Source organism: Asterias amurensis, chromosome 16 (genome assembly GCF_032118995.1).
Source record: "Asterias amurensis chromosome 16, ASM3211899v1".
Classification (NCBI taxonomy): domain Eukaryota; kingdom Metazoa; phylum Echinodermata; class Asteroidea; order Forcipulatida; family Asteriidae; genus Asterias; species Asterias amurensis.
The window spans coordinates 17,500,869-17,526,988 of NC_092663.1; the positions used below are offsets into that span (position 1 = coordinate 17,500,869).

The 26,120-nt window shown below is 36.1% G+C and overlaps 2 protein-coding genes across 7 annotated transcripts in view; both read right to left on the reverse strand.

Moving 5' to 3' along the window:
* Positions 1-1,012: 1,012 nt before the first annotated feature.
* On the reverse strand, positions 1,013-10,765 carry LOC139948877 (uncharacterized). The gene is made up of 16 exons (XM_071947233.1): positions 10,628-10,765; positions 9,656-9,905; positions 8,773-8,862; positions 8,111-8,190; positions 7,543-7,658; positions 7,104-7,201; positions 6,628-6,696; positions 6,296-6,354; positions 5,547-5,659; positions 5,349-5,412; positions 4,846-4,952; positions 3,767-3,906; positions 3,278-3,439; positions 2,751-2,984; positions 1,623-1,927; positions 1,013-1,150 (listed from the first exon to the last, which is right to left on the reverse strand). Exons 2-16 carry the CDS (start codon positions 9,851-9,853, stop codon positions 1,060-1,062), a joined length of 1,926 nt encoding a protein of 641 aa, XP_071803334.1. The 5' UTR covers positions 9,854-9,905; positions 10,628-10,765; the 3' UTR covers positions 1,013-1,059.
* A 581-nt stretch (positions 10,766-11,346) lies between these two features.
* The window catches only part of LOC139948610 (ATP-dependent translocase ABCB1-like), a 34,661-nt gene continuing 19,887 nt past the window's right edge, over positions 11,347-26,120 (reverse strand). For 3 of the 6 annotated variants that reach the window (XM_071946802.1, XM_071946799.1, XM_071946803.1), the window contains 17 exons: positions 25,859-26,062; positions 25,310-25,730; positions 24,657-24,674; positions 23,575-23,592; positions 21,186-21,313; positions 20,426-20,581; positions 20,066-20,170; positions 19,521-19,598; positions 19,230-19,313; positions 18,811-19,014; positions 18,126-18,226; positions 17,493-17,633; positions 15,702-15,858; positions 15,334-15,531; positions 14,573-14,779; positions 13,468-13,614; positions 11,347-13,283 (listed from right to left, as the gene is read on the reverse strand). In XM_071946802.1, coding sequence (XP_071802903.1) covers positions 13,083-13,283; positions 13,468-13,614; positions 14,573-14,779; positions 15,334-15,531; positions 15,702-15,858; positions 17,493-17,633; positions 18,126-18,226; positions 18,811-19,014; positions 19,230-19,313; positions 19,521-19,598; positions 20,066-20,170; positions 20,426-20,581; positions 21,186-21,313; positions 23,575-23,592; positions 24,657-24,674; positions 25,310-25,730; positions 25,859-26,062 — 2,568 coding nt within the window. In that variant the 3' untranslated portion in view covers positions 11,347-13,082. Of the gene's footprint in view, positions 13,284-13,467; positions 13,615-14,572; positions 14,780-15,333; positions 15,532-15,701; positions 15,859-15,949; positions 16,020-17,492; positions 17,634-18,125; positions 18,227-18,810; positions 19,015-19,229; positions 19,314-19,520; positions 19,599-20,065; positions 20,171-20,425; positions 20,582-21,185; positions 21,314-23,574; positions 23,593-24,656; positions 24,675-25,309; positions 25,731-25,858; positions 26,063-26,120 lie in introns of those variants that run through there. The other 3 variants (XM_071946800.1, XM_071946801.1, XM_071946804.1) reach the window with 3 other exon arrangements.

Genomic DNA, 26,120 nt, shown 5'->3' on the forward strand with positions numbered 1-26,120 from the left:
CTTTCTAAACACGAAAGACTAAGTCTTGGGTTCTTCCAACCTTGCACTTTGAAAATGTGCCCAACTTTTACTCCTTTACAAACTAAACCAATAGAACCCCAAAGACATGCTCAAGAATGCTGTGAGACTTGTCGAAGCACACACAATACTTCACTTTAATTTTACAAATAATTTAATTGCAAAGTAATTTTCTGATAAATCATTAATAAATCAAAGCAATAAGGCTTATCGCGATTCAAAACCGCAATGCGTTATAATTCGGTAGGCAGATGGGGCATTTGCTACCGCGTTGTATATTGTCATGCACGACGTGCGCACGCATGGCCTACATCTTTGTGTGGGTTCAACAGCGCCCTCTCTTAATATTTTGCAATTCGCGATAAACCTTATAACTGCATGTAATATTATCTCTTAATAGTGCATTATCTTGAGTTAATACAGCATGGTCTCCTAAACCAATCAGGTAATCATTACATATGAAATCTTACAAAAATAGTCCGCCCCTTGAACAGCTCTTAAGATTGATTTGGCGCATTACGAATGGCTATTATTATTATTATTGTGAAGATCATTTAGCAATTATTTATCAGAGAGTATGAGTAGCCACTTCTAGGTCTTTAACCGCCATTTAAAACCAGCAGGGAATTGTGACTGTAATATAGTGCTGTGTCATAGAGGCAAAGTCCTTCATCACACAGCTGAAAAGACCCTGCATGGGCCGTTGAAAACCAGCAGGGAATTGTGGCTGTGTGATTTAAGAACTGAGCAATATGCGAGGTCCTTTCCACTGCAAGGGCCATTTAAAACAGAGTCATCCCTACTCTTGTATCCCATTCATAAATACCATATTTGAGCATAATGATCACAGTAAAAACATAATGCATTGCTTACACGCGAATTAGCACCCGCTTGCAAGCCTACTATATTTTATTAGCACCCCCTTGAACGCCTGTATATATTAGTAGCATCCGCTTACACGCCTGCATATATTGCAGCTTCTCATGGCATTTTGGTACAAATCACTTGCAGTCGCTATGTTCTCCAAAGGGTCAAGTAAACTTAACTTGCCTTCTCTAGCTCCTTTAACTGCCCCCAGTATTTCTTCACCTCAATTCCTTCCCAGTGATGCGTTTCCAAAGGGTTAAAAAACCTGTCAACAAATGGAGATCAATATTTTGTACTATTGTTAATTATGTTACTTTTACTAATTAATTTATTCTTTTAGTCATTTATTATTAAGGTTTTTTTTATAGGTTTTTTTCGTTGTTGTTTTTGTTTTTGGGTGGAGGGGGGGTAATGGGGGGATAACCCCAGAAAAAGGGACTACACGTATGATTTGGGGTACCTTCTGTCCCTCTTTGAATGGGTAAAACAAAGCGTAGCATGGTACGTGCATGCCTACGACTGATGAATGTCCGGGTGGATATGCAAGTCAGCCGTCCAACTGACTATAAAAATGGAGGACACTCAGAAGTACAAATGGGCACTAAGAAATGCCTGCCATAATGCCAGTCAAGAAATATTGGTCTATTAACACTTCATACAACGTGAAGTGTTTTAAAGGAGTTGCAGCATTTTGGAAAAAATTAGATGTATATTTAAGAATTGAAACAAGTTCTTACCTATCAATGACATAATCCATAGTCTCTTGCTCAGCCTCTGTCAATGATTCATTAAGGGTTTGCAAATTCACATCAATAATGTCTACTGAATCCATGCCTATCACTGTAATATCTGCTGCATTCTGAGACAGAGAATAATGCACAGCCAATCTAGATATATTAATATCTTTAGACTGGCAATAGAGGGCAGCATTCTGGCAAGCGTTTCTGATGTCCGTAGAAGCTGGATGCCATAACGGAGGCCCTTTGTTGGTAAGTAATCCCATGCCAATAGGAGCTGCATTGATTATCCCAACATTCTTCTCCTGGAAACCAAGAGAAAAAACATTCAAGTATTGGCACAAGATAAGTCAAGGTTTGCAGTGATGCCACTTCAAAATCTCTTTTGTGAGTAGTGGTGGCTCTGAGAAGAGCTGGTTTCTGCTCAAAATACTTAGTATTTTCCACCATGCATAGCCTTAAAGCCATTGGACCCTTTCGGTAAACAGTATTGTCCAAGGCCCACACTTCGTGTATCACAACTTCTATATAAAATAACAAACCTGTGAAAATTTAGGCTCAATCGGTCATCACAGTCTGGAGAAAATGGGAAAACCCACCCTTGTATCCGCACGTTTCACTGTGTCATGACATGTGTTTAAAATAAACCTGTAATTCTCAATATCGAGAATTTATATTGATTTACTGTTTTCTCAAATAGTAAAGTATTTCATGGAATAGTATTTCAAGAGAAGTCTTTCACCACTACCTTCTGTAAACCCTGCAAGTTATTTGTAAATCTGAACTTTCATTTTTTTTCTGTACCGAAAGGGTCCAATGGCTTTAAGATAAGTCTACTTGAAGAAATACCAAACAGAGTTTTCTTTAATTTATTGCTTTATTGTTATCATTACAAGCAACTTCTCACAACCACGCCTTTGCTCAAACTTCAATACATTCAAGTGGTCAAACCTGGACAAAGTTTACAAAGCGAGTTTTGAGGGTTCCAACAGTCCAAAATTTAATTTATTTTTTACTAAAACATGTAACCTTTCTAAATGTTTGAACATAAAATCCTTTCATCCAATTATGAGTACTGCTTCTTTGTTGCTATTTTATATCTTAAACCTTCATACCAAGATGTCTTACCTTTAAATATGGCAGTAGCTTCAGTAACGATGTATCAAGCATAGTAAGGCGACAATAACTCAGGGCAGTGTCAATGTGAACTGAAGATCTTTCCAGAACCTTTCTATAAATCTCCATGGGATAGCCAGTGATTCCAATGAATCTTGCCTTGCCAGCTTTCTTTACCTTCTCTAAGGCTGGTAGACACTCGTTAAGAACTATATCAATGTTGGGAGCAAACTCTAGATCATGCACCTGTGAGAAGAAACACAAACGAGAAGATTCAATTTGATGTATCTCCAAGCAAATAAGATAAGAATAGAACAGTGGTTTTAACCTCACTGCTTCAACCAGTATGTTCCGATTGTCTTCAGGAGAATGAACACTACTGAAAAGAGATGTTCACATGGTGTTACCGCAAACCTCTCTAAACATTTTAACCCACAAATTCTTCTTTGCTTTTTGACAAAACACAACAGTTTTTCCTGTCAAAAGATATTTTGATGGTAATTTTCCTGCAAAAATAAGTTAAACTTTGTTTTATTTACCTGTATAATATCGACATAGTCTAAGCCCAGTAGATTCAAACTCTCATCCACGCTCTGTAAAGTCTTCTCAGCTGAGAAATCAAACATGTCTTGAACTTCTGGCGAGTAACGTCCAACCTTAGTAGCAATGTAGTATGTCTCACGAGGGATATCCTTCAGAACCTTAAACAGAATGCCATCAAGAGTAATTGAATTTTGTACTGCAAACATTTTTCAGTGAAATATTTTCCTCTGAAGACTGTGACTGAAAACCAAACGCAACAATTGATTTTGGTTGTTTCAACCAATATTAAAGACAATATTGTGCATACATGCTGCACATTTGGCGTATATGGTTTCCACTATTTGTCTCCTGAATCACACAAATGATGCTGTCAACATTTTCACAGGTCTGTTATTTCATGTCCACTGTTGATCACATGAACACTGTTTGTGAGTATTTAGTCAGCTCTAATAATTCTATAATACATTGAACTTATTGATACCCACCTTTCCAAGCGTAGTTTCTGATACACCATTGCCATACCATGGTGCAGTATCAATGTAGTTAATACCACTTTGCAGAGCCTTGTTTACGACACTCAAAGATGTTTCTAGAGACATTGCAATGTTTCCAAAAGGATAACCACCTGAAAGATAAAAACATCAAACATCAATAACCCAACTGTAATAATAGTTTGTTTGTTTGTTTGTTTGTTTAGATGATCTTCCCATCAAGGGAACTCGGCAAAATCCCACAAGGGGGATATAAACACCAAGCTGGCAACAGCCAATCTCCCTCATACAAACATTGGATTAATGTTTACGATTATGAATTGCACATAATAACAATAATAATAACAATATGAATAACAATTATAATAACAATAATAACAATAATAACAATAATAACAATAATAACAATACTAACAATAAAAACAATAATAACAATAATACCAATAATAACAATAATAACAATAATAATAATAATAACAATAATAACAATAATAACAATAATAACAATAAAAACAATAATAACAATAATAACAATAAAAACAATAATAACAATAATAACAATAATAACAATAACAACAATAACAATAATAACAATAACAATAAAAACAATAATAACAATAATACCAATAATAACAATAATAACAACAATAACAATAATAACAATAATAATAATAACAATAATAACAATAATAACAATGATAATGATAATAATAATAATAATAATAAAAATAATAATAATAATAATAACAGGTATTTAGAAACGCTCCTTATAGAAAACTATATCACAGTGCTTCAAGATTTTTTTTATTACATTATATCAAATATTATTACAGGGAATTCCACGCTTATGTTAAGCATTGTTTACAGGTTAGCGGGGAATTCTTTGCTTGTGCACACTCCAAGTTATTCGGCATTCTTCGCTTACACAGCTAGCGCACACATTTGGCGCTTGCACAGTAAGCAGAGAATGGTAATTGTTAGGGCAGGCTTTAGAGGTAAGCAGAGCCATGAAATTGGTCCGTAATGAGCTGGAAAGTTGCATGCCTGCATGTGTCTCTTAAAATGTCTCTTACCTAATCCAATGACAGACACTTCCATGCCAGTATTTCCTAGTTGGTTATACTGCATCCGCTTCACTGCATCTTTGTTGTGGAATCCAGGGACATAGGTAGCTGGTAACCTGTAAACAGAGACAATTACCAGGTGATTATGGATACAAGGGACATAGGTAGCTGGTAACCTAAAAGTAACCTGTAAACAGAGACAATTACATAGTGATTATGGATACCAGGGACATAAGTAACTGGTAACCTGCGAACAGAGACAATTACATTTTAAGATGAAATCACTGGTTCTGTCAAACCAATACCTGTCTTTATCTCCAAAGGGGACCCTTATTATGGCTACAAATGTTCCTTAGGATGTACCATATTTCAACGCATGACGGTGCAGAAAAAAACCTGTAGCTGCCAGAATAAACATGGCTTTATATTGTAATACAGAGTCCCTTAAAGTGCTTCTGCTACAGAGAAAACTACTTGGCTCCCATTTATTAAAAATTAAGTCAAAATGATACCTTTCCGATCCTGATTTATTCATTCCTCCTTCCATGATGACTTTCTCTCTGTTACAACTTTTCTCTGTGAAATAAAAATAAGGTAAGTATATATTATACATTAAGGAGAATTTTTTTTTTCCAAACTGCTTCAAGGCATAGGAACACTAATATCCTACAAATTAGAAAAGATTGATAAAGATTAAAGACAGGTCTTACCGTGTTTGTTTTGTGATAAATGCCGTTGTAGAAAGAACTGATGGCAGGGTATATATGAAGCTAGTGCACCAACATCAAACCTCGCCGATACATTAAATATGTAAACTGGAAGTCTGCAAATAATGTAAGAACAGGTGTAAGAACCTTTGGAGACAGCAGCATGTCTTTTAAGGATAAACTCAATCCAAACAAACATTGAGATCCTAAACACAAGCTAACTTATAATAGTATTAATACAGAGTTCTTATAAAGCGCACTTAGGTACTAGATCAAGGCGCTGAACAAATTAAGGATTAACAATAAAAAAATTAATGAGCTCTCAACAGTTCAGTTTTCAACAGTTTCCTGAATTTCATGATTGAGTTAGATTGGCAGATTCCTGGAGGGAGTTGGTTCCATAAGTGGGGGCTGCTATAACATAAAGCACTCTGACCAACCAGTTTTACGCAGGTGCTAGAACTAAGGGAAGATTGCAAAATTAATTTATACACACAGGTACTGGGATTGTTCCTTAGGTAATAGTGTAGGGTTTAGTAAAAGAAGAAATGAATAGCTCACTTGAAAGCTCTTTGCTCATGAATAATGCTATGATGAAATGGCCTGCGTGTGATGACCAGTAAGTTAATGGGCAGGTTATCACACCCATCAAGTGCTACTGCAAACAAAAAATACCCAATGTTTAATTTTAGATCTTCCATAACCACATTTCAAAGTCTGTATATATGTTGCCCAAAAAGAGAAAAACTCACCTTGAAAACAAATACTTAACAAAATGTCCTGTTGCGTCTCTGTCTTTCAATGGCCCGTCCTTTTGAAATTAAATAATAAAAACAATCAAAATTGTATACATTATTTGTTTGTCCAATCATGTTCTAGTTCCTACCAACACAATATCCATAATAAGAAAGGGAAGGGGAGGTCATGAGGTCAAATGACAAACCTACTTGATAATGTGATAACAAATACCTAACAAATACTTCAGAGTCTTGGTAATATGAAAGTAAATAAACAGTTCTCTTCTTTGGCAAACTTAATTATTTATATGAAAAAAAAACTATTGAAAATTTCACCCATGGCAAACCTTTTTCTCCTCCAAGAATTGTCGGATGAGTGGAAGACTTTCTCTAGAGAAGATGTAGAAGCACGGACACTTTAAAAGAAGAAAAAAAATACCCAAAACATTTCAATCGGTAGAAAATACAATCTGTTTTTACTCCATACATCGGTGTGTATTAAGCACTCTCTACTCAGTACTTTTTCGAGTTCTGTAAAAACAATCACAGGCAAATAACTCAGGTGGGATTCAACCTTTCCATTGCAGGAGCAGATTTATCTTACTACTAGACCATTCAGCTAGAGGCAGAGAATACTGGTGGAGAATATCTTGGAATAGAAGAGCAATAGAAGAGAATCACCCGACCTATCAACTTCTTGTAATACCAACTGCAGACCCCAGTCCTACCCAATATGAACCCATAATAACACATGCCAATCAACTACCATTATCCCAATCACATCCCAATTGAACCCAATTTAAACCACCCACTGCTGACTTACTGAATTTCTGGATGAAGTATCTTCTGGTTTGGGCTTCTCAAGAAATGCTGTAACTCTACAGTCACTATCGGTCTCAAGAATTCCAACCTTCACAGTGTCTAAAAAACATCAAGAAAACAAGTACATGGGAATAAACAGGTACAAAAATAATAAATTCTATAAGACTGACCAGGGCCCAACTTCAACGAGTTGTTTAAGCAGATAATATTGTTTACAAAATTTCTGCTAAGCACCAATAAGCAGAATATCAGTCACAGATGCTACACAGGAAACAGTATTTGAGCTGGTAACCTTTTTCTGCTAAGCATAATTTTGTTGTGCTTAGCTAGTTTGTGTGCTTATAAGCAGCTCTATGTAATTGGGCCCGGTGGAAGGTGCCTCAGTGGGTTTAGGTTGCAGTTTAAGAAGGTGGGAGTCTATAAAACCAAATCAAGCATACCTTTCTCTGAACATGGGCAAGCAAGAACTAAATTGGCATCAGGTTGAGTCTCCAGACGTCTCTTGAATTCCTGTATGACTGATGACAAATTAAAGTCATCAAGGAAAAGCGTGTCTCTGCAGTATAAGAAAATGGTATAAGAAATAAAGAAAGAAATACTTAACCAGGAAGAGCTTTTTTATGAGGTATTAGTGACTTCAAAAAGGAATACATTGGTTAAAATTTTATTTTTAACTTTCACCAGAGGCATACTGCCATCTAGTCCTACGGGCTGAAACAGGGTTACCCCCTTACAATTTGTAAAGATGTAGGCATGCGTATCATCCACTAGGAGCCTGGCTGGTAGAGCAAAATGAATTACCTTCCCAACAATTTACATAGCAATTATGGGCATAAGTGTCATGACCTAGATAATAACTTAGATAATGCAATTTGCTTTAAGCAAAGTTAGTTGAAAATCACTGAAATTTGGAAATGATTCAACTCAATAATAAGCACACCATAGTAGAAAAATAACAGACAATTCCATTTCTTTTGAAGATGGATGTTACATTTTCAATAAACTTACCCTCCAATGACTATGATGTCGTCTTGATGACCAAGGTGATCCACTGCAAGCTCAATACAAGCAATAGCTCCTAAACGTGTCTAAAATATACAATCAAAACCTTCTGGTGAGTCAAACTTTATAAAAGTGTATTGATCTGTCGCTGGTCTATCTGAAAGATTGCATTTCCACTCATTATTATACCATCAAAGAAGGCCTAGGATCGAACTGGGACGTTCCTCGTCTTACACTCCCAAAGAGTAGCAAATGGATAGGCACTGGATTGTTCGGTGCGTTTGATCCAACTCTCTGGAACACCACAAACCATATGATTGATTGCAGTGGTGATAAAGTCAGGTGAATTAGGGGTGGTGTCCTCGCTGTCAACAAAGTATCAAACTAGGAAACAAATGTTGTTATGCTGCAGTTCCACCTTTTGGTAACCCCTGGAGATAAAGATTTCAAGGAGCTTTTAGGAACAATATCCTAAGCACTAGATTAGTAGATTAGAGAGCAGAATTTTGTAACATAAATGTAGAAACAATTATGGCTGATTTTCTTCACCTAGATTGCTTAAAAAGGCTGAATTCAGATAAAAGTCTAAAATTTCTCATCCCTGTATCATTAAACGCAGACTGACTCAGGTACAAAAAAAAGGGGGTTAAAGAGAAATTCCCAGTTACCTCATTTGTTGATGTTCCGTCACAGATAAGCTTCACTTCAGGCCAGTCTTTGCACCACTCTTTGAATCTGGCTTCATAAAACTTGTTACTCTGAAAATTATATTAAAATATCAAATTGTGATGAAAATCTTGCCATGTTTCGGTCTAGAGATTAAGGTAAGATGCGTTGCATCATTACTGTTGCAGGCTTCGGACTTCGCTCTTGAAGGGCAAGGCAGTGTTCCACTGGTAAGGGGCACCTCTATTGAAAAAGCAATGGAACTTTGCAAAGGGCACCACAGCAAAAGCACAGGGCACAAGGGCAATTGCTGTTGGTGCCGTGGGTTATTAAGAGGCCTGCTGTTGTTTCAGATACCTACTGATGATACGTGTGGGTTTTAAATGAGTGTCAGATGGAATGAGGTCAGTCTTAGCATTACATGAAGTTCATCAGCAATCATTTACTTTTCACAATCAGTTAAAGGAACGTTACAGAATTGTTAAGAAAAAAACTTGTCTTAGACCACAGATTTACATTATATAAAAATTGCATGGTCTAATGATGATGATAAGATGATAGTACAAAACATCCCTTGTTTCTGTCTGAAATGTCATTATTTAATGAGAAATAAATAAAACTTATTTCCTGTTTGGAGTTTATCGCTGAGTGAGCGCTTTATTATTATTTTTTTAATGTCATGCCAAATGTGTAATTGGTTTTCCACAGTTTTCTCGTGACACCAGTCTTGATTTTTCACAATCATCAGTCTTGATTTTTCACAATCATCAGGATACTTTACTTATTAATTTTCCTCCTCCATGGTTTAAGAACATGATTAAATTTTGAAAGGATTTCGGAATGAGTTTAAAAAAAAAGAGGGAAAATTAGAGAGTTTCTTCTTACAACGACCACAATGTCATCTAGATCAGCTTTGCATTCTTGTAGACTCTTCATCCAATGTGATATGAGTGGTAATGAACCAACAGGAAGCAGTGCTTTAGGCATGCCTAGAAGATGATGATAATCTTGGTTTGGATCATTCTCCAGCAGATCTTTCTGAAGACGAGTTCCATATCCACCAGCTAAGATTATCACTTTCATTGTTCATGAATTGAAGGCGAGTGGCTTGGTACTAATATCAATTAGTGCTAAACTAAACAAAACAATTTCAAGCATTGATTAACTAAAGTCCATGTGAAGTGATGAAAAATAAATGTGATGAAAAATAAAATGAAATGAAAATCAAGCGACAATAGAACAACTTTAAAGTGCCTGCAAAACTCCCAATGATAAAAGTAATTTGTTAGTTACAACAGGGTTACGTTATCGCACCTAAGCAACCACTTTGTGTGACAAGGGTGTTTTTCTTTTATCTCGCAACTTCAACGACCGATTGAGCAGGTTTGTTATTTTATGCATATGTTGAGATCCACCATATAGAGCCAGGAAGAGAGTGAGAAGACTGGTCTTTGACAAAATACCAATAGTGTCCAGTGTCTTTAAATTTAAAAGAGAGTCATAAAACAAACCAACAGAGGTGGGATAGGACTCAAGGTAGGCTAGAATTATGTAGTAAAGTCTTGAAGTCTAATTTTATGTGTGGTAATGCATGGAGGTAGAACTAGGGATACACCTCCATCATGGAGTCCATGGGTAAGGCAATGGCAGGGGGCGTGTAGTCCTAGGTAGGAGGACGATAGCGGAACGAACCCTAGCCCCACAAATCGGTCCAATCATGGAGCTATCCACTCCACCACTCCATATCTTTATTTCTGTGCGGACCCACGGTGCTGCGTGTGTATGGAGGTAGAACTTTAGAAGTACCCCCAAGCAAAAGGATCAATAATATATCAAACAAAATATAAAAAAACTTACATCTTTCACAAATCTGTGTTGTCCTTGCTCTACATGCTGTTAATGCACACTTTGTACTAGCTTTATAGAGATAAGATAACACCAGATTCAGATCACGCACGCACTACTTCGCTGTACATGTACTTACACGGGGTTGACATACACACGTACACTGCCTGTCACATCTCACAAAAAATCATTGTCGCTAATTATAGAGGGCGCTATCAATCATCTGTGTACGCGACTACGCGCACTACACGCTGTGTGTGAGGGCCGCTGGCAGGGGCGGGGTTCAGGGACAAAATAATGGTCCCCAGTACAATGTGTCACCCACCCGCCCCCCCCCCCCCCCGACCTGTTAATTTGAACTTTTTTAAAGGAGACACGTTTGATAATTACTCAAGATATACCATAAATCACTATAAAAGTTTGTCTGTTACATTGTGAGAAAACACTGTGAGAAACATCTCTATCTTAACTTGTGTAAGAGAAAGAGGTAATTTCTCACTATTTGCATCTGAAATCACACAAATTTGTGCTGCATTTTGTTCTTTCATTATTTCTTTGCAAATTGACCAACAGAGCCAAAATTTTCAGATGTTTGTAATTTTAAGCATATTTTGAATACACCGAGTGACAATACTGGCCTTTGACAACAACCAAAAAGTGTAAATTGCTTATAAAGACATCTAATAATCGTTGGATAATAAATGCATAATTCATCCACAACTTTGTATGTGTACATTTTCTACTAATTTATTCATTACTTCATTGCAAATTTCTCAAATTTTGTAAAAGATAACAATCAACTCATCTCATGAAAAGAAAACAATGCAAAAAATATACAGAATGAGTGCTACTAGCTAGGTTACAAATAATGTTAAATGTGAATAATATTTACCAAGCAATTCATAATGCTGACTGGCAATTAATAACTAATTACACAATGTTACCAATTAAGGAACTAATTACGTGTAAAAATCAAATAGTCTTTGTACATTTATGTAAAAAGGCAAATCTTGCTTGAAGATCACAAATCAGGAATCACACACTTTGTTTTTCTGTCATGAATTTTTGTGTAAAAATGGTCCAAAGATTGAAGCCCCTTGTTAAACTATTGAACAACACTGTAAGGCATTCAAGTTAAAGAGATCTTCTTGAATAAATACGTTCTGATTAATTTTCTGTTTTAGATTCCACTTAGTGCATTTAGATTGAAAGACAATTATCAAAACTTGTGTTAAAACACCCTCACTACATAAACCATCAATACATTACTATACAACAAATGGATTTTATTTACAGTTGAAATATATGAGCCCAGATTCATAGATCTACTTCAAGCACAAATCTGATTCTTACATGAATAAAGTTACCTCTGCCAAACTACCATGCCACACTTATCACCTTTGACTGGTGTACTGGGTCCTATCTTATTTCATAAAGCTGTTAAGCAGAAAAACCTGCTCAACAAATTTCTTAAGAAGGGCACCGGTCACCCCGTGCAATGTAATTTTGGCAGGTAAACTGTTACTGCTGAGCAAAACTTTAATATGCTTAGCAACTTTTTGTGCTTTACAAGCTTGATTCAGTTGGGCCCTGGTTAACACTGCTCAACAAAACATGTTTATTCCATAAAAGCAGCTTTATGAACTCGGGCCTTGGTCTTTAATAGCATGGAGTTATATGTACATAGCTCCATGGTCGTAGTTTGAATGGATGTTGAGACTTATACAAGTGTGCCATCAGTGAGTGCTTAAATGCAATCTACTTCTAAGTTAAATGCTAGCAGAATAAACAACAATATAACACTTGGTAACTGCACACTAAAATTGATCTGAAATATTAGAATTTACTTACTGCAAATTCACTAAACCATTATTCATCTTGCGATGATATACCATGTTTCTAATGCATAACACTTACAAAGTTGTTATTTACATTTATCCAAATTTATCATGTAATCAAATCTTGGAGTAAAATTTTAGATTCCTTAAAAAATAGATGTATATAACATTTGTTTAAGACACACAATGTTATCTTCTAATTTCCTTAAAGACAAGCTCATCACTCTAAGTTGATAGTTGATAGTATAAATATATCTTAAGGTAATGGACTGGTCCTGAAGATTTTATGGAAAGACTTTTATCAAAAAATCGTACAAGGGAACTTGGTGAGGAAGTATAGATATTCTGTTGGAAAGTAAATAAACAAAAATGATTCATTTTTTTTTTCTTTTTGAAGAGGCACTTCCTTTCATAGACACAAGTCACTTTCTGTGCCTTCAAAAGATACTCTTTGATATATCTTGACAATTATTTTAACAAAATGATGCACCCATACAGTCCAAACTTACTGATCTTCACACACTGAAGTTGATTATAAAGGAAAACACTGGCCAATATTAGTTGCATTTTGTTATAGTATTTAAAAGTTTGAATAAAGTTGAAGGATGAAATATTGAGTGGGAATCAATTTATTGTTGCAAATCTTGTGCTGTGTACAAATTGTAGTACTGTCCCTTCAGTTGCATGAGCTCATCATGCTTGCCCAACTCGGCTACTTTGCCATGGCGGATGACAGCAATCTTCTCAGCATCGTGGATAGTGGAGAGACGGTGGGCAATAGTGATGCAGGTACGACCCTTCTTGGCCTCGTCTAAGGCTTCTTGTACAACCTAGAAATGGAAAAGATTGTAAAAAACTAGTTTGATAAAACCCACCAAAGTAACACCAATTGAAAGACATGGCTAATCATTTACTTCTCAGATAACAGTCAATTGAGCATTTGAATGATTCTGCACAACATCAAATTATTTAATTTGACAAAATGTTGAAGCAAAAACATTTCAAGTATCATACCTTTTCGCTTTCTGTGTCCAGAGCTGAAGTGGCCTCGTCTAGCAAGAGGATCTTTGGATTGCGGACAAGTGACCTCGCAATGGCAACACGTTGTTTCTGACCACCAGACAGCTGAGTTCCTTTCTCACCAACTTTGGTCTCATAACCCTAAAGAAGATAAAAGGTTAAGAAAAGAAACAGAAAGTGGCTGTCATTAACGGCTTAGGATACTGAAAGGCAACAAAAAACTGAAATAGTATAAGACTGACACTAGTTTTATAGTTTTGTTAAAAGGGAAGTTTTAATGTCCCATTTTCCATTGTTGTTTCCGCTACGCACTCAGCCAAAACCAAAGCCAATAATAAAACAATTACACTGAATATAGGTTTGTGGTAACACCCTCTGTCTATCTATTTGCTACGTTAATTGTATTCTTTTGTGAACTTGTCTTGCTTTATATTCTACTACCGCAGTGTAGATTTATCGGATGTTCGGGAGACTTCTCAGTTCTGAAAAGAACTGCCTGCTTCTTAACTACTACCTGAGCGGACGGTAGAAGATCAGCAGTATGGTTTGTTTTTAATCATTATTTTGATTGTATCTTTGTACAAGCTGGAACCCGTTACAGCTGAATGAGCCATCCAGTTAAAAATATTAAACAATAATAAAGACATTTATAAGGCACAAAAACATATCCACCCAAGGGGTGCTCAATGAAATTGGAGACCTGAGCAAGATGGCTTATAGATGTTGATGAGAGAAGCGTTGTAGTTAGGCGAGTTTCCACCCAAGGGGTGCTCAATGAAATTGGAGACCTGAGCAGGATGGCTTATAGATGTTGATGAGAGAAGCGTTGTAGTTAGGTGAGTTTCCACCCAAGGGGTGCTCAATGAAATTGGAGACCTGAGCAGGATGGCTTATAGATGTTGATGAGAGAAGCGTTGTAGTTAGGCGAGTAGAACTTTAACGTAGGGAAGGTGATGAGAAGGACTTTGTATGCAAGTCACTGTTCAACTGGTAACCAGTGAAGGCTTCTTAGGACAAGTGTAATGTGTGAGTATTTCCGTGTGTTTGTGACTACAGTAAGATAAAAATAAATAACTAACTAGTACAGTAGAAGACTTACAGCTGGTAGAGCAGCAATGAACTCATGAATGTTGGACTTAGTAGCAGCAGCAATAATCTCCTCCATTCCTACATCTCTAGAGTTATCACCATAAGCAATGTTCTCAGCAATCGTACGATCAAATAACACTGGCTCTTGAGATACAAGACCAATCTGAGATCTCAACCAACCAATATTCAGGGTAGACAGACCACGCTCGTCAAGTGTCTGAGGGAAAAACAAATCAGAAATAACTATCAAAGAATCTCCATTTTGGCTCTTAAGAAGGGGAACAGCAGCAGCTTTCATTAGCATAAAGCATTTCGAGAAACATTTAACCGTGAAGTAAAGCGGTTATATAAAAGTTATTAAAATTTGAATCTGTGAAGCCTTAATGTCAGTAATGCATCTCAATTCTCAAACTTTTTTTTCTATAGGAATTATTCTTGCTGTGTGGACATATTCGCTCCCGATTTTTGGTGATGTATATAAAACGCTACCACCTTTTGAAATGAAATTTTTGAATGTTAGTTTGAATTAGCCTTTAATAAAAGACTCTGCTAGGGTCGAAACATCAGACCATTAACCATTTTTTTGCATTTATATCATCAGGCCTTTTGGTTGTTAAGTTGTTTGCAACAGCTAATTCTATTTTCTCTTTTATTGTATACATCTACATTTATATAGGATTAAAACAATTGAATGGTTCAAAAAACCAAAGTATGTACTCTGCCTTGGAAACAATCTTTTAAGAAAATTGACTAAATAGGGGTCCAACTCACCACAGTGCCACTCCCTGCGTCATAAAACCTCTCCAGGATCTGAATAGAGGTACTCTTACCACATCCACTGCTTCCAACCAAAGCTAGAGTCTCTCCTGGTTTGACAGAAACACTTAGCCCTCGAAGGACAGGTACATCAGGACGACTGGGGTAACGGAAGCGAACATTGTCAAATTTGATCTCTGGATTATAATCCGTCTGTTGAATTGAAAACAAAAGTAATCGTAGTTTTAGTAAATAGCATGTTATTATTGTAAAGAACGAACGTGGCTACATCAGCTACTCTTTTGTAGCTGCCTACCACTTGTTTTTAACTCGAATAAATAAGAATAATAATAAAATGGAGTAACAAGATTAGTAAGTCTTACCATAACGTGTCCCTCAGTGTCATAGGAGTCGATTTCTGGTTCTCTGTCCATCAATTTGAACAAATGAGAACAAGCAAACTTAGCCTTGGAGTAATCAGGGGCTAGTGCAGCCGCACCTCCAAGAGCAAAACCACCAAAGATGATTGCAGAAAACACACTGAAGAAAAGGAATTACAGACCAATTAAAAACTCAATCCAAAGTAGTGAAGTTAATAACGATCCACTATAAGCTAAAGTAGTAGTACCTTCCACCCAGGCACTAGTTAAAAAGCAGAGCAGTTCTTTTCAGAACCACCAAAGAGGATTGCAGAAAACACACTGAAGCATAGAAAGTCAAAACTCTTTAATGAATATGAGAGTTGTGATTCATTGCAGACAAAAAGATTCTGAAACTAGGATCTTAATGTCAAGAGGTAGTTTGAAACAGTAGTATTTCAACCTTTCAATTACCCCTAGAGTAAGAGAGTTCAATGTGCTTGGGTAACAGGTGATACAAACGTAGATCAAAGCTACAGATATAACTAAAATCATGCTTTGAAAGCATGTACAGTGTAACCTGTAGAAAATAACCAATATTTTTTTCACCAAGCAGACATTAAAAAAGTCTGAATTAGATAAATTATAAAAATGTTGATCCTAGTTGATGCACCTAGATGTTATGTGGAATAAATGTTGAATAAATGTTGATAGAGAATTTCTGAATCGATAATCTCTAGTTGATGCACCTAAATGTTATGTGGAATAAATGTTGATAGAGAATTTATGTAATGGATAATCTCTAGTTGATGCACCTAGATGTTATGTGGAATAAATGTTGAATAAATGTTAATAGAGAATTTCTGAATCGAAAATCTCTAGTTGATGCACCTAAATGTTATGTTGAATAAATGTTGATAGAGAATTTCTGAATCGATAATCTCTAGTTGATGCACCTAAATGTTATGTTGAATAAATGTTGATAGAGAATTTCTGAATCGATAATCTCTAGTTGATGCACCTAAATGTTATGTTGAATAAATGTTGATAGAGAATTTCTGAATTGATAATCTCTAGTTGATGCACCTAAATGTTATGTGGAATAAATGTTGATAGAGAATTTATGTAATGGATAATCTCTAGTTGATGCACCTAAATGTTATGTTGAATAAATGTTGATAGAGAATTTCTGAATCGATAATCTCTAGTTGATGCACCTAAATGTTATGTGGAATAAATGTTGATAGAGAATTTATGTAATTGATAATCTTAGAAGTGTATACAGTAAAACATGACTCATGAATTGTTGATAGCTGGTTGGAGACTTTTGACTAATCTCAGTTATAGGCCATGTCCAAATTAGCGGCTACAGCTACAGATAGATGTCTGCATCGTGCGTTGTAGTATAGGATGCCCTTAGCAACACCCATAGCAACAGTCATAGCCATGTCCAAATTAGCGGCTACAGCTACAGATAGATGTCTGCATCGTGCGATATAGTATAGGATGCCCTTAGCAACACCCATAGCAACGGTCATAGCCATGTCCAAATTAGCGGCTACAGCTACAGATAGATGTCTGCATCGTGCGATGTAGAATAGGATGCCCTTAGCAACACCCATAGCAACAGTCATAGCCATGTCCAAATTAGCGGCTACAGCTACAGATAGATGTCTGCATCGTGCGTTGTAGTATAGGATGCCCTTAGCAACATCCATAGCAACAGTCACAGCTGTAGCTGTAGCCGCCATTCCAAATCCGGCCATAGATTGTGTACAGCACTATATCACAAGAGGGCACTATTGATTTACTTACAGAAATACATTATCAAATGTCATGACTTGAATCTCCACAAGATGTCCACCGAGTCTAAAGGCAGCGGCGTAAGCAAAGAAGATGATTCCTTGAGATACACCATAAGCTATACCACTGGCCTGGGCTCTCTTCAGATTGGTCCTGATAAACAACAACAAAAACAACAACAACATACTGTCAGGGCCCAATAACATAAAGCCTGTAAGCACTAAAGCTTGCTAAGCAAAGAAAAGTAATGCTTTACTGAAACAGGATACCAGCCAAAATTACATTGAGTTTACATTGTTGTGACTGGTACCCTACTAAATTTTTGCCTAACAACTACATGTACATGTACTTGTATTTGTATAATATGTAGCATATACATGTGTGTAAGATTTGACTGTGAATCTCCATATGAGATATATGGGAGATCAAAGGTGCATTTGGATAAATCTTGACATAGGCTTAAGGCAGGTTTCTGGCGATGTCAGAAGTTCGGGCTTAACATATCTTTTGCACACTAAACATGCTTCAAATCGTTTCCAGTCCAAAGAATTGTAATGGTTTTCTTGTCGTGTTCTTTTTTTAAATACTACTGACTTTCGTTGAAGAACATTCTGAAAAGTTTCATGAAAGATTTACTGGACTGACCTGTATGGCCCTTCAAGAAGGGAAAGGTACTTGCTCTGGAAGGTTTCTTCTCGAGTGAGTGAAGCAACAGTTCTAATATTCTCAATGGCCTCTGTAGCAACCTGTAACAATCAATTAGAATCAATAATCAGAACACCTGTCAACAATAAGAGTTGTCATTTGTACAAATCAAATGAATTCCAAAAAACCTTTAGAGCTTCTTGGTCTTGCCGTCAATGCGATTTGTCCAAGATCTAAGATCAAGTCTGATCTAAGAAACAGGTTTATAAACATTTGGTGGAGAGCTTACCTTTATTTATTTATTTATTTTATTTGTTTTAAATCTTTAGACATTCACAATAGTTACAAGTTGTACAGGGGCTGTCAAAGTTAAAACAAAAGTATAAAAACTGTAATCAAAAGATGTGTAAAACCAGCCCCTGCCAACGATATAAATATAAATATACAATATAAAAAGGAGATTGCACTGAAACATTTAAAAATCACACAAGAAAACATTAAAACACAAGCAAAACCAGATTATTGAGAAAAAAATAAAATAATTACAGTCTGATCTAAGATCAAGTCTGATCTAAGAAACAGTTTTTCCAGAAGCCTCAAAGGATATAGTCTTAAGATCATCATGATACTTCAAAGATAGAAAGTCTGTTTTAAAGGAATTATTTTTAAAGAAGGAAGGCCTTACCTTTCCAGATGCCTCAAGAGCTTCTTTGTCTTGAGCTTCTGATGATTGAACAAGTTGCCACTCAATAGCACCAGCAATGGCAATGAATGGAAGGAATGCCAATACCAGAAGAGTCAACTGCCATCCATAGATGAAGGAAATAACGATAGCTGTACCAATGTTGCAAACAGATTGCATCAACACACCAATACGAGCACCAGTCGCCTTAACACAAAACAAACAAAATATTGTTACTAACTTAATCGTTAAAAGATAATTTAGTAGTCCTCATTTACATTTTCCACTTCATTTTGCTTCTAACTGTAAGCACAAACTAACACTACTGGTTGGCACAGGAAAATGCATGACAACTTTTCCTGCGCTTACGCTAGTTAATTAAACAACAACTTGGTATAAGCTGAAGTTTTAAGGTTACTTACTCCTTGGACTTGGGCAGCTTCAGTAGCCAATCGGGTTGTCAGTGCACCAGTGCTGTTCTTTTCATTGTCAAACCAGGAAATATCCTACAAAAAACAAAAAACAATATACAACTCTAGTAATAATTGATCTGAACATCCTCTAGCACACCCTGAGAGATCTTATATAACAATAATATGGACTTATAATGCATACATCTCCAGAACAAGTTAAGAGAAACTAGCGAAACAAATCATAGTGTAACAATTAAATCCAGCAGTTTATGGATAACTATGAAACATTGTTGCCCTTACCTGTCGTAACATGGCCTTGAAAGCGTTATGTCTCAATCGTACTGTCAGCTCTTCCCCTGATTTACCTAGAGCAGATCCCTAACAAAACACAATGTGAAAATAAAAAGTTATAACCGAGTCTTAAATGGAAATATATTAAATGAGCTTTTAAAGGTAGGGGACTGTTAAAGGTAGGACACTATTTTAGGGATGAAAGTCATTGGTCACAACAAGTCTGAAACTGAGATTTAGACTTACAAGGTGCGTTGCAATGATCACATGGCCACCTTCTGAAAACCTCTGGAGTAAATAGTTCCTAAGGAGCTTTTGGGAATGGAATCTACAGAGCTAAACAAGTAGACCAAAGAGCATGACTTATTTTACTTTGAGAAATATACAGCATTGATGTGTTTAACAGGCAGCTTTTTAAATCCCTGAGCTGAAACTTTCACATGTGGTTTAAGTCAGCATTTTGTTGAAAAAAAAAAAAAAATCTTTGACCCCACCTTTACAAGGAAGTATAAGAGAAATGGTCTTGATTTGAATGAAGGGCCCGGCAGTTTTACCTGTACAACACTAGCCACCATGATGACAACACCAATAGCAGCAAACAAGAGGCAGTATAGGGTGGTTCGGGCATTGATCTCATCAACATCAGTCAAGGCAAATGTCTGAAGAAAACAAAACACACCATCAATTGAAATTGAAACAACTAACTAAATGTACCTATTGTTGCATATTCCAACCTAACAAAGCTGCCAACGTTTGTATCTTGCAATCAGGGAGATTTCTAGAGAAGTATTAAGAACAACATTTAACATACACTGTGCAAGTCTTGTGCATCTCACATCTTAAAACAAGAAAACAAGTCCACTGATGACTCTATTCTTAGGGTTAGAATCTTATTTGGAAGACAATGTTCTTACCCCTAAGACACGACTGAAGATGATAGCAAAGGCTGGTTGCATAGCTCCATTCACTCCAGCAGCAATACTTCCCATAATGATGTAGCACCATTCCGGAGAATTCATTTTCATAATTCGACCAAAGCTGAAATATTTCAACAGCTCTTCTTCCTCTTTCTGTAAACACAAAAACAATTTTACCCAGATCTTAATTCTGTTTCAGTTAAGGGCACATCTGCCATCTGAACAGTATGAACACAATTCATGCAAATAAATTTCATAATTTAAAAGAACTAGGCATCTTTTATTTTGCCTTCTCATCTTTCTCAACTTATTCATTAAAATGTTGTTTTAAGGACATTTTTATCTTTTCATTTTTCTTTAAAGAGACTGGTGATTAGAGTTAGACTATTTTTTATTTTATTTTTTTTAATTCTTTTGAGAGACCAAGATCACCCAATATCACAAGACCACAGACGGCCACTTTAAGAAAAGGGCTACACTTGTCACAGAGGCAAGTTGCCACATAATCCTTAAGCTGAAACAGGGTTATCCCCTTCACAGTCTGTAAGGATGTACATGTAGGCATGGGTATCATCCACTAGGAGCCTAGCTGGTAGAGCAGAATGCACTACCTTCCCAACTCTTTATGAAGCAATTGTGGTTATGAGTCTTGCTCAAGGGCGTTAGTGTCATGACCAGGATTCCAACCCAATTTAAGCTGCTGACAACACCAGATCCTGGGTCTAGTAAACTAGAAAGCTCAGCAATGACATCTTACCTTTTCATCTTTCTTTGAAGAGACTGAGTGACTTGAGATATTGGACATCATTCTCTTCAGTCCTTTGACTGATCCACGTTTTGAGTCTGATCTATTAAGATCATTGCCATCAATCAATGGGGTGTTCTCTATAATAAAGAAATATATCACCAAAATTGATCAGTAATGAAAATATTGCCCTATAAAATTCAATCCGAGGGGCAATACAATGACTTGTTGATATGATGGAATATAAATTTAATAGACCCGTTGCATTGACGTCACACTCTCAAAAAGTTTCCTCACTGAGGCCAAAGGAGGCAAATCATTGGCCGATAGCTGTTGTTTGAGTGTAAAGACGTGTGTGTGACCTCAGCGTCCCTGTAGCATCTTGCGTTATGCAAGGGGTCTGTCAATTGAATATAACATACCGGTATATTAATATGCTCAATCCAAATACAAACTCCTCATCTGAGTTGGACATAGTTTGTTTCATTTTTGTTTAAAAGAAGATCACATGCATTTTGGAAAACTTAATCAATAAATCATTAATCAGCAGTAATCATATTTCTGATGGGGTGTATGACATGAGGCTTTGATTATGATTATAATGACATATTGCAATGGATTGTTATGTACAAAATTCTAATGTATGCATACCGCTCCCCCCCCCCCCCCCAGTTTTATAATACACTGACATGCAATGCTATATATAACATCGACAAAGAGACATCAGGGGGAACTCTATGCACATTTTTCTATATGTACATTTTACTTTTCCGTTGGCAAGTGATGATGATTTAAAGACAGTAGTCAGTAGTGCTTGTGTAAATAAATGGTGCACACATAATATCAGAACACTGCACTTCTGGATGTAATACGTCATCAAGCGCTTACTAACAGCATAGCACCCCAACTTCAACTATTATATCACCTGACAGTATTGCAAGTCCTTGTACATAAAATCTTCTGACAAATATAAATCACAACAATGCTACACAGATGGGGCATGTAAATAACTAGAAATACACACAAATGTTTTGAATGTATTTTGAAACCTTATAATACCCATGTAGATTCAAGTCATCGTTGGAAAATTGCTGGTTGCATTGTAGTTATTAATCAAACCAGTACTAAGTAAGGTTTGTCGAGACACCATGTAAAGATCTCTTTTGTGAGTAGTGTTGGCTCTGTGGCGAGTTTGTTTTCCTACTCCAACCATGACACGGCCTATATCTTAAACATTGCAATTATGTACACTTTGTGCTTGCATCCTTTTTCTTATATTTTTTTTTACTGTTACCTGTTTTTATTTACTGTTACACTTAAAACCACACTCTTATTTTTGTATATTTGTGTAGAGCGCTTTGAGGCTTTGCATAAGTCGCTTTATAAATGTTCCTTTATATTATTCACAGCAGTAAAATACCCAAACATAGTGGGATTCAAAAATATAACTGAATGAAAAAGATCCACCAATCAAATGAAAAAATATCTATTGAATATTTTGCATTCTTGCAAAGTAGAGAGCAAACTTTGTTCTTTTGTTGAAAGATGGATTGTGTGCCATTCCATATTACAGCTCATATAAACTATCTTATACAATCATTAACACAATAGCAAGATATTTCAGCAGAAGGGAGAGCTATAGTAAATAAAAAGGCTACTTTAGAAACAATGTAGGAAGATTGACATGGCCAGGATAGTTAATCAAGCCCTCTTGAATTGACATTACATACTACATTACTTCAAATGCCTCATACTGGTAATGCAATCTTGCTATAGATAATCTAGTAATCTATCTATAAAGTTCCTAATTTGTAAAACAGTTTCACATTCAGTTTCCTTGACTTATGACAGCTTTCACTACCCTCTTTAATTACAGAAACAAATACTTTGCAGAAACAAAACAGTATTGCAAAGAAACAAAATAATATTTTGATGGAATGAAACCATATTTTGAGAGAATGAAATAATATTTTGAAATGAATTAAATAATATTTTGAAGAAATGAAATAATAATTTGAAAGAATGAAATTTTACTTTTGGGGAATGAAATAATATTTGGAGGGAATGGAAATTGAGGAAAACAAAAACCCCATTACCTTATGGGCTGCATTGAATGTAAGAATGGATACGTCCCAAACTGAAATACATGGTCAAGTTTGCAATTCATGTATGAGATGTTTAAACTTAAAGGTTGAAGAAATGAAATGTAGAGGAGTCGATATGTATTATTAAACAATAAGCACTTGCAAACTTTCCTGGCAAAACAAACAGAGTTGTTTTAACAAAAGATTCTTGAAAAAAGGTTTTTTATTTTGCCACAAATGTTTTAGATTTTCTTCCAGGAAATGAAACCAATGATAGCGATAAAACAATGAAGCTTTGACTTTGCTGTGAAACTCACCAATTTGTTGTACTTTCGCTGTAAAAAGTTGTTCCATAATTGACAAGCAGAAAAAGGAATATGGGTTCATATACAAGGTAAAAGCAAGCGGATGAAATAAGTTGTGTTTAAAAAAATGATTTAAGGACTGTAATTACTCAATGTTACCGCTCATTGTGCTCTAGACGGAATGTGATAACAAAATAGCACATGCACATGGTTTGGTGGCAGGGCTGGGTGAATTCTAAGACCAATCTATGATGCATGAATTCTTTGTTTTATATGAACAGTGGGTTGTTTATTTTATCTGAACAACAAGGTTTATATAACAAGGAAGCAGAGAAGTCACAACGTAATTCCTTCCAGAGCAATTTTTGCCAAGCAACCAATATAACTAAATGCAAGGCATAATGGTTGATGCATGTATATATGCACAATACTGTAGAGTGACGTAAAGCTTGGCAGTGAAATTTGCTGAGAAGTCGCTCTCTGAATGACACTTTTATTTATGTCTGACTGGAACTAATGCTCTTAAAAGGCATACCTATACCTTGTTCATGTCAATGAATGGTTTGAAAAGAAACCACAGTTCTGACATTGATGAACATGTATGTTCAATGTTGAATGTAGAGTATGCACATTGTACATACCAGTTGCCATATAGTCTGGTCTCGGACTCGATACCCGCCTACAGGCTACCTCTATCTGGCTGCCTTTTTGTACCGTTTTGGAGAAAACACATTTTCTTTTATACAGATAGGACATACAGAGTACAAGTTACATACATTTGTCTTGCTGCCTCGGGATTGAACTCAGACTTAGAGGGTGTTCAAAGTTAAAGAAGTCACCATGCATGTACAATAAAACCAATAAAACCATCACCAAGAAACAACAACATCAAAGTAAGGACTGACAGATCAACAGATATCTACATGTTCGAGAAACAAAAGTTTCCAAACCACAAAATGGCAGAAACCTCTTTTGAAAAATAAACCACAACCAAATAATAACCAACAACATACAAAAGAAAACAACTTAAACATGACATTCTTAATATCTACATTCACCAGACGTAGTATACAGATTAAGCAGAAAGAACTTACTTGGTGAACTTGGACCTCCTTGTAGTATGGGTGTGTAAGATTAATAATCGCAAAATAAGGTTCAGAACTGAAGATTAAGTGTCTTTTTATTGGAATATCTTCAGTGTATTGTTGAGTTTCTTTCTATTTCAATGCTAAGGTTGTACTAGTCCAATCTATTTTATGAATTCTGAAAGTGCCATTATTGTCTGTTTGTAATCTGTTTTATGAATGTGTACAACCCACAATAAACATGCTATCACAAGAGGGCATTATCAATCAAGAAATACTATTGTCTTTGTGATATACCAAGGCAACAACAATCACCAAGATACATTTTTGTTGTTACACAGACTTATTTGTTAATCAGAATTTTAAAAACTTAAAAAAGGATGGGCATTTTAGGTTGAAACCACAAAAAGCGGGCACTAAACCAGTTATTAAAGCAACTCATATGATCCACTTGCAGAACTTGCAGAACTTCCTCTAGAACCCTACGACTATTCTATAAAAAAGTGCAAGACGATTCCTTGACAACTAGTGCTATGCACATCTATTTAGCAACTTCTCTTCATGGATCAACAGTAAATGGTAGTAGTCAGTTGTGGAAAAAGGAACATTTTGATAATGTATAATACAAACAGAACCAAGCAACAACACAATTAGTTACTTACTCTCATTGGTTTTCTTTTCATCTTCATCTTCGTCTTCATCTTCCAATTCCTCTTTTGGTTTCTCAGGCTTCTCCTCTTTGCGAGACTGTAGCTGGACAAGATTCTGATAAATACCGCCCTCAAGCGTCATCAACTCAGCGTGGGTTCCCTGCTCAACAATGATACCCTCTTTAAAAGCGCAGATCATGTCAGCATTGCGTATGGTAGAGAGACGATGAGCGATGACGATGGTTGTACGGCCACTCTGAGCTTTGTCTAGAGCTGCTTGGACAGTACCTTCACTCTCAGTATCAAGAGCTGATGTAGCTTCATCCAACAAGAGGATCTTTGGATTACGAACTAGCGCCCTCGCTATGGCAACACGTTGCTTCTGACCACCAGACAGCTGTGCACCTCGTTCACCAACAAGAGTATCATATCCCTTAACAAAAAAGGGTAAGAAATTTATGTAACAAACTATAAACATCATTCTGTTAAAATGAAAATTGATCCAATACTGAGACAAATGTCTAGTCATCTTATAACTCCCAGATATGAAGTAAGTTTTACCTTTGGCAGAGCTGATATGAAGTCATGAGCATTAGCCTCTACAGCAGCTGCTTGTATCTGTTCATCTGTAACATCCATACGACCATAACGTATGTTGTCTTTGATTGAACAAGCAAAGAGGATTGGTTCTTGGCTGACGGTACCGGTGTGTTGCCGCAACCATTTCACGTTCAGATCCTTCAAGTCAACACCATCCAACTTGACCTTCATGAAGAACAAACAATGTGAAATCAAAACCAATTTATTTGACTGATATTCCACA

Excerpts from the sequence above, each read along its gene's own strand:
- LOC139948877 (XM_071947233.1), bottom strand. The coding sequence starts at position 9,853 with ATGAAAGTGATAATCTTAGCTGGTGGATATGGAACTCGTCTTCAGAAA. Across the intron at positions 8,191-8,772 it reads ACGGAACATCAACAAATGAG|ACACGTTTAGGAGCTATTGC; the intron begins GTAACTGGGAAT and ends TGTATATTTTAG. Across the intron at positions 5,413-5,546 it reads TTTATCACAAAACAAACACG|AGAAAAGTTGTAACAGAGAG; the intron begins GTAAGACCTGTC and ends TTTATTTCACAG.